A 9,194-nucleotide genomic window follows, 5' to 3' on the forward strand; every position below is an offset into this window, starting at 1 on the left:
CACTGCACTCCAGTCTGGGTGACAGAGTGAGACTCCAACTCAAAAAAAAAAAGAAACAAACCTAAAGGAAACCACAAAGCAGATAAGCATGTAAGACCCCACCCAGCCTAATAATTAAAAGGCTGGCCAGGCCCGGTGGCTCATGCCTATAATCCCAGTACTTTGGGAGGCCGAGATGAGAGGATTGCCTGAGCCCACAGGTTCGAGACCAGCCTGGGTAACTTGGCAAGACCTCATCTCTACAATAAATAAAAAAATTAGCTGGGTGTGGTGGCACACACCTGTAGCCTGTAGTTCCAGCTACCTGGAAGGCTGAGGTGGAAGGATTACCTGAGCCCAGCAGGTTGAGGCTGTGGTGGCCCGTGAGCATGCCACTGTACTCCAGCCTGGTCAACAGAGTGAGACTTCAACTTAAAAAAATAAAATAAAATAAAATAATAATAATAATTAAAAGGCTGAGATGCAGAAAGTTGAACAGAGCACCCCTAGAGCTGGTGCCCTGTGCTCCTGGGCTGTTATCAGAATACAATAAAAACCCATGTAAATCAGATGCTGTGGGGGTCTACCTGAATGAGCCCCAGAAAGTCTCAGAAGTTCTGTGAGGGGACAGTCAGAAGTCCTACAAGATGAACCCAGCCAACCACAACCCTTCCCAAATTGCTCTTGTCCTGCAAATGCCACCAAGTGGCCACCTGCCTACTGGCTGGGACAACCCCCCACTGCTAAAGTCCTCCTGAAAGTCCTTCTTTGGAAGTGACTTTGGAACCACTTGTGGAAGCCTCGTTACTTAGAAAAGTTACCCTTAGTCTCTTCCTCAGCACACATTCAGGCCCCAGCTTCATGCCTAAAGACCTATAGCATGAAGGTCTCTGAAAGCCAAACTCACCCACAATGGACAAAGGTCTCTGCCCTGAGAATCCAAAAGAAAGTCCCCTTCAGGCACTTTCAGAAGCAATCTCAAGGACATGTGAGAATGGTAGAGCATGAACTCAGCACTTCCAGGAGATGAAGGGCAACATACAGCTGGACATGAAGTCCACATGAGGGCTGTCATGTCATGAGCATGGTCTCTTCTCTGCTGACCCAGCTGGAAAACCTGGCTGGGCACAAGGGCGAGGTTGGTGGAAGACTCAGTGTCCACACGCATTCTTTCAGCCCCAGCTGGCACAGTGATTCTCTTAGGACATCAGTCTGCCATGACTCTGTACCTACTCCACCAGCATGGAAAGTCTAGGAGCACAGAGATTTCTGCCTGCTTTGAGACCTGCTGTGCCCAATGTCTAGAGCAGAGCCAGCACACCACAGGCACACCATCATTATCAGTCCAGTGATGCATCCTTCAAGAGGTTAGGAGCAAACCCAGAGTTAAAGGGATCATGAATATCACTCTGCCAGGAAGGGGTAGAAACAGGAACACAGCACAGGTTGACTTCCAGGGTCAGTTTCTGCTCCAAAATCACACACATAAGTCTAAAAATAAGAGTAAATGGGAAACAAATGTGTCTCTGTTGTGAAGAGCACGTGTATTCACAAAAGTACAGAGGGTTTCACGCAGCAAATTCCACAAACATTGGCCTATGCCATACACCAAGCTCCCAACATCCAACAGGAGTACAAAAGGGGACCCTGTCATACTTGCACAGACCCATCCTCACATCACAGGTGCCCTCACAGACCCAGCCCCGTGTCACAGCTGCCCCTGACAGACCCAGCCCCGTATCACACCTGCACCTCAGGCTCAGCCTCATGTCACAGCTGCTCCTGACAGACCCAGCACAATGTCACATCTGCACCTCACAGACCTAGCCCCACGTCGCAGCTGTGCCTCACAGACCCAGCCCTATGTCACAGCTGCTACTGACAAACTCAGCCCCACATGATACCAGCACCTCACAGACCTAGCCCCACGTTGCTTCTGTGTCTCACAGACTCAGCCCCATGTCACAGCTGCCCCAATGGAGCCAGGGCCACACTGTACCTGCACCTCACAGACCCAATCCCACATCACAGACCCAATCCCACATCACACCTGCGCCTCACAGACCCAGCCCCACATCGCACCTGTGCTTCACAGACCGAGCCCTGTCACAGTTGCTCCTGACAGCCCCAGCCCCACAACTCACCTGTGCCTCACAGACCCAACCCCATGTTGCATCTGCATCTCACAAACCCAGCTCCATGTCCCAACTGCTCCTGACAGACCCAGCCCCACATTGCACCTGCGCCTCACAGAGTCAGCCCCATATCACAGCTGCCCCTGACAGACGCAGCCCCACATTGCACCTGCACCTCACATACCCAGTCCCAAGTCACACCTGTACCTCACACCCAGTTCTACATCACAGCTGTACCTCACAGACCCAGTCTCACATCATACCTGCAAACAGTTACAGCACTGCTGGATGTAGTCTCTGGACATAAATGTGTAGGATATCTTTCAATCAAACCCAACGTGTCTGAGTCTTTTGGAGGTGTGGGCTGAGTTTTAAGAACACCAAGGAGAAATTTGGTGATGGGCTTAAGTGCCATCTATCAGTTGAAACATCTATATTTAAACTTATAAACACTCACTGTTTTGTTGAAAGAAATAATTATCATAATTTGAATTCCAAATTCTTCCTGAGTAAATAGTTTTCAAAATACTGCTTTTTTCTAAAATAAATAAGGAAGTGTTTAACCATTTCTGAGATGTGCTGGTTAATTTTATATGTCAAATGACTGCTACAGGATGCCCAGATAGCTGATAAAACATTACTTCTGAATGTATCTGTGAGAGTATTTCCAGAAGAGATTAGCACTTGAACCAATAGACTGGGTAAAGAAGATCTTCCCTTCTCAGCATAGATGGGCATCATCCAATCCACTGAGGACTCAAACAGGACAAAAAAGCAAGGAAGGGGGAATTTTCTCTGCTTGAGCTGAGATATCTACCTTCTCTTGCCCATGGACACTGGGCTCCTGGGTCTTAGGCCTTCAGAGCTGGACCATGACTCATACCAGCTTCCCCCTGGTTCTTAGGCCTTTGAATCCAAACTAAATTACACCACTAACTTTCCTGTTCTCCAGTTTGCAGACAGCAAGCCATGCGACTTTGTGGTGTCCATAATTGCATGAGTCAATTCCTGTAATATATCTCTTCTCTCTATCTACATATCTCATATTGGTTCTGTTTCCCCGGAGAACCTTTACCAACTCTTCCAGAGAACACTGTGGGAGTTACTAGAAGGACAATCCAGACATCCCATCATATCTCCCTACAGCCCACTCAAAAGTGGAAATCTGCCCCAAAGACCCCACTTTTACTCCCATGGATGACACAGTCAATGAACAAAATGGTCATCTTTTACTCAACCTTGTACAATTTAAGTTTCAAAGTGGGAAAGCCCCAGGAAGGGACCAACTACCTGTCTCTGCAGAGCAGTTCACCATCAAGTTCTTCAAGTTTTCTCTCCAGCCTCCATTTCAGATTTTCATATTGCTCTCGATGGTGGTCGATCTCACCATTCTTGTCACTATAGTAGTAAAACACAACATTGAGAAAAGTCATATGGAATATTCACCAAATGTATACATTTGTAGAGCTTTTTTTTTTTTTTTTGAGTTGGAGTCTCACTCTATTGCCCATGTTCACGGCCACCGCAGCCTCGACCTGCTGGGTTCAGGTGATCCTTCTACCTCAGCCTTCCATGTAGCTGGAACTACAGGCGCGTGCTACCATGCCCAGCTTATACTTTTTGGTTTACTGTAGGGACAAGGTCTCACTAAGTTACCCAGACTGATCTTGAACCTCTGAGCCCAGCCAGCAGGGTGTATTTTAAATGTGGGAGTCAGTGCTTCACTTTTGCAGGATGGCTTCAGTGGGGCCTGGAAGGGAGCAAAACTTCCAACCCCACCTGGACTTGCATGCTACTCCCAAACAGAGTAACTATAAAAGATAAAATTAAATAGCATCTAGTGTCTCACGACATAAAACCCAAAATAGCCAGATACAATTTTTTAAAATCACCTGATATACCAAGAACCAGAAAAATCTTACCTTGAATGAGAAAAGACAAACAACAGACACTAACACCAAGATAACACAGATTTCTTTTTCTTTTTTTTTTAGTTAGAGTTTCACTCTGCCACCCAGGCTGCAGTACAGCAGCACACTCGTGGCCACTGCAGCCTCAACCTGCTGGGCTCAAGCGATCCTTCCACTTCAGCATTCCAAATAGCTCGAACTACAGACATGCACTACCATGTCCAGCTACTTTTTTGATTTATTGTAAAGACGAGGTCTCACCAAGTTGCCCAGGCTGGTCTTGAACCTCTGGGCTCAGGCAATCCTCTTACCTCGGCCCCCCAAAGTGCTGGGATTATAGGCTTGAGCCGCCGTGTCTGGCTTGATTTTTTTTTTGAACTCTGGGTCTCACTCTGTCACCTAGGCTGGAGTGCAGTGGAGCAATCATGGCTCACTGGGCTCAGGTGACCCTTGTGCTTCAGCCTCTCAAGTAGCTGTAGGCACACACCACCATAACTGGCTAATTGTTTTATCTTTTGTAGAGATGAAGCCTAATTATGTTGCCTAGGCTGGACTCAAACTCCTGGGCTCGAGTGATCTTCCCACCTCAGCCTCCCAAAGTGCTGGGATTATGGGTCTGAGCCACTGTACCTGGCTTAACAAAGATTTTAAAGCTGTAATCATAAAAATGCTTCAACAAACAATTTAGTAAAACAAACAGAAGGAGTAAATTTCAGCAAAGTAAAAGAAGATATAACAAATCAAATGGAAAGTTAAGAACTGTGGGCAACCCCTTTGGGTCCCCTCCCACTGTGGGAGTTCTTGTCCTCTCAATAAATCCTGCTTTCTCATTAAAAAAAAAAAAAAGAACTGAAAAGTACAATAATCACAATAAAATACTAGACTCACTGGACAGGCTCAACAGCAGAATGACTATGACAGAGGAAGAAATCAGCAAACTTGAAGACAGAACAGAAATCATCTGATCTGAATAACAGAGAGAAAATAAACTGACAAAAAAGAAATGAACAAAGCCCCAGGGAATTGTGGGAAAATAACAAAAGATCTATCACTCATATCATTAGAGTCCCAGAATGGAAGGAAAAAGAGTATATGACTGAGACAGTATTTAAATGTGGCTGAAAACATCCAAGGTTTGGGAAAAAAATGGGTAAAAGACTTGAGAAGATACTTCACAAAATAATGTAAGCCATGTTTAAATAGATTCTCTAAACTCTCAAAAACAGTTATGAGAAAGTCAAGACTCAGAGAGGGCAACTGAGCCACAACTGTCAGAGCACCCCTTGCACCTACCTGTGGACTTAGAGTGGGGTGAGGAGCAACCTGGGTGTCAACATCCACACTGGGGATGGGAGCATCCCAAGACCCTTCTCCACTGAGGGAGATGCTAACCTCCAGTTCCAGTTAGCTCTTTCTCTGGTCTCCTGGGAAAGTGACACATGGGTATGCACCACATTGCCAAGCAGCACAGCTTGGGTCAAATGCCCACTGACTGGCACATTTCATCTGCACTGTAGATGCTGTAGAGGATCCATAAATACCTTGGGCTTCCCTGAGAACAGTGACTCTTGTGCCGGGTACATCTGTTGCAGGGACCCTGGAAGCTATGCCTGTGGACTGTTATAGAAGATACTGACTCCAGTGGATCGGGGGTTCTGAGCCAGAGTGGCACCACACCAGCTGAGGCAGGTCTCCTCTCTGCCTGCCATAGAAAGTACCTCTGCTGAACAGGAATGTCTGAACTGTCCTGCTGACCAGCCCATACCCATCTGAGACCCTTCTGAGTAAATGGGCCCAGCACACTCAACAGAGGGCCAGTGGTCATTCAAAAGGATGTGGCAGAACTCAACACACTGACACAAAGAAGAGATGCCAACAACAGATCAGGAATTGCCAGAAGTAAGTTTTGGAGCAGTGTATGCTAGAGGTTCTCTTTGGGTCCTGGAAACAACACAATAGACCACTAGTAGTGGCTTTCACTTTGATGATTTACCTCTTCATCGTCTACAAGAAATGGCTTTCTATAATAACATGTTACTTTTATGATTTTTTAAAAGTACTTTAGGCTGGGCTTGGTGGCTCAGCCTGTAATCCTAGCACTTTGGGAGGCCGAAGCGAGTGGACTGCCTGAGCCTACGGGTTGGAGACCAATCCAGGCAGCTTGGCGAAACCTCATCTCTACAATAAAAATTTAAAAATTAGCTGGAGCCGGGCTTGGTGGCTCAGCTTGTAATCCCAGCATTTTGGGAGGCCAAGGCAAGTGGATCACCTGAGCCTGCGGGTTCAAGATCAGCCCAAGCTACTTGGCAAGACCTCATCTCTACAATATATCAAAAATTAGCTGGGAGTGGTAGCATGCGCCTGTAGTTATGGCTACTTGGAAGGCTGAGGCAGAAGGATCGCCAGAGCCTAGCAGGTCGATGCTGGGGTGGCCATGAGTGTTCCACTGCACTCCAGCCTAGGCAACAGAATGAGACTTCAACTAAAAAAAAAAAAATTAACCAGGCATGGTAGCATGCACCTGTAGTTGCGACTACTTGGAAGGCTGAGGAGGAAGGATTACTGAGTCCAGCAGGTCGACACTGGGGTGGCCATGAATGTCCCACTGCACTGGGCGATGGAGTGAGACTCCAACTCAAAAAAAAAAAGTGCTTTAAGATGCTGTTTGCACCAGGTATGGTGGCTCATGCCTGTAATCCCAGCATTTTGGGAGGTGGAGGTGAGAGAATTGCCTGAGCCCAAGTGTTTAGACCACCCTGGATAACTTGGCGAGACTTCATCCCTACAGTAAATAAAAAATTAGCTGGGCATGATGGCACGTGCTTGTAGTTTCGTTTCTTGGAGCTACTTGGAAGCCTGAGGAGGAAGGATCGCCCGAGCCCAACAGGTCAAGGCTGTAGTGGTTGTGAGTATGCTACTGCACTCCAGCTTTGTCAACAAAGTGAGGCTCTGACTCAAAAAAAAAAAAAGGTGATGTTTATATTAGAAGAATATATAACAACATGAAAGAGTATTCAGGATCCTGTTAAGTGTGACCAGACTCCGCAATGTGCTCTCCCCTTGATGTTCTGAGTATACACATCACACACAGAGAAACAAATACCACAAAGATACACTCTAGTTGTTTTTTGGGGTGGGGGTTGTTTGTTTTTTGCTCCTCTGAGTCGAATCTTACTCTGCCACCCAGGCTGGAGTGCAGTGGCATGCTCATGGTCACCACAGTCTCGACCTGCAGGACTCAGGTGATCCTTCCGCCTCAGCCTCCCAAGTAGCTGGAATTACAGGCATGTCACCACACCTAGCTAATTTTTAAAAAATTTATTGTAGAGATAAGGTCTTGCCAAGTTGCCCAGGCTGGTCTGAACTCTTGGCTCAGGCAATCCTCTCGCTTCAGCATCCCAAAGTGCTGGGATTACAGGCATTAGCCACCATTCCTGGCTACTCTAGTTGTTAATGTGACAGAATAAACATGCTACTTCTGAAATGGGAGGGTCAGGGAAAGATCTTTTAAATGAAGTCTGTCTTATCCTTCCTATTATCTTATTACACATTTAATGTGGGGGGTGGTGGTGAGAGGAGTTGAGGGGTCAACAGACATGGGGGAGCTCCAGAATTCCCACCACAGGACCTCAAGACAAAGGCTTTAGGTTTTTATGTCAACTTGCCTGAAGTCAGATCGTTTAGTTTTGAAATGACTATATATATCACATTAAAATAATTGTAAGCTCAAATAGTTTTATTAAAACAACATTGATTTATAATTAATGAAACAAATTCAAAAATTTAAACCAATCTCCAATAATTTCAGAGTCATATTGGAGCCCAGAAAAAGACATCCAGGGCACTGTCTTGTCTACATTCATTTGACAAATACTTATTTAGAGGCTAATAGGCACTCGGCCAAGACTGACCAGCCCTTGTGGCCAGTAGTCTGCAGCCTGGGATAAGGGGACAGTGAAACAGGCAGAGCCCAGGCAGCCCAGTGGGAGCAGAAGGCGTGTGGGGCCTCAGCTGGCACTCCAGTAGAAAGCGTGTCTGTTGGGTCCTCACCTGTGGATGCGCTCCAGCTCCAAGCGATGTTTCTGAAACCTCAGCTGCTGCTGCTGCTGTAGCTCCTCCACCCGCAGGGTCTCCTGGGCAAGTGCCTGCTTCAGCTTGGCCACCTGGATCTTGAGCTCGCTCACTTCTGCCTGCCGGGCCTCCTCCCACACCCAGGCCTGGGCAAAGGCGGTGTCATAGCGCTCAAGCTCCAAGTCTCGCTCCTCCAGCAGCTGCAGGTTGTAGATGAAGTCCTCCTGCAAGCGCTGCAGCTTTCCCTGCACCTCCTGCAGCTGGTTGTACATGTCCCGCAGGGCCACCTCCTGCCGCTGGGCACAATGGGCCTGCAGTGCCCTCCATTCCTCCTCCTTGCGTGTCAGCAGCTCATTCAGGGCCTGTTCTGAGCCCGACAGCAGCATGGTGGCTGCAGCAGTAAAGAAAAGAAAGGCACAGGGTGCCTTCAGGGCTCTAACTTTCCTTCCACAATGCCCACCTCAGAGTCTCTGTCTGCAGTCACTGCAGTCACATAAACAGCATGATGCTCTACCCCATCCATCACCAGCTGTCTGGTCACACCCCGAATTCTGGAGCAGTTAAGGAAGGCCCACAACCACAAAGCAGCAAGGGCTCGCCAGCCATTCAGCCAAGAGCTTTTTCTCTACTATCCTTGTCCTCCAGCAGAGGTAATGGGGGCAGTAAATCCAGAGGAAGCAGAGGAAGGAAAGATGGGAAACATGATTTGCACGGTTATAAGAGCTACTTCTATAAAACAGTGTCATGAAGTGCTCTGTCCATTTCACAACTGAGAAACTGAGGCTGCTAAGTAGCTGAGCGAGGACTGAAACCTAGGTCAGTCCCTGAGAATCAACGCCTCTTCCCACCCAACATCCAGTCCCTATAGTTGGAACTCAGGCTCCTGGAAGGTTCACCACCCCAAGAGTGGGCTATTTTGTTATTTTCTTTCTAATCCATAATGGACTAATACTTTGATAAAACCATTTTTTAAAAAATGCTAGAAAAAAAATTAAAAAACAAAGATATACAAGTCCAATTATTTCATTATTATTCAAATTGCTAAAAGTATCTAAAAACTTCTCATGGTCAGGTGCAGTGGCTCATGCTTGTAATCCCA

At 47.0% G+C, this 9,194-nt stretch overlaps 1 protein-coding gene across 1 annotated transcript in view; it reads right to left on the minus strand.

Moving 5' to 3' along the window:
- Positions 1–8,481, minus strand: part of CCDC57 (coiled-coil domain containing 57) — a 126,585-nt gene extending 118,104 nt beyond the window's left edge. Inside the window, 3 exon segments of the mRNA XM_008049908.1 lie at positions 3,405–3,421; positions 3,424–3,512; positions 8,075–8,481. Of these exon segments, the coding sequence (XP_008048099.1) occupies positions 3,405–3,421; positions 3,424–3,512; positions 8,075–8,481 (513 nt within the window).
- Positions 8,482–9,194: the final 713 nt, after the last annotated feature.

The sequence above is a fragment of the Carlito syrichta genome, unplaced genomic scaffold (genome assembly GCF_000164805.1).
Source record: "Carlito syrichta isolate Samal-C Ts95f unplaced genomic scaffold, Tarsius_syrichta-2.0.1 Scaffold139178, whole genome shotgun sequence".
Classification (NCBI taxonomy): domain Eukaryota; kingdom Metazoa; phylum Chordata; class Mammalia; order Primates; family Tarsiidae; genus Carlito; species Carlito syrichta.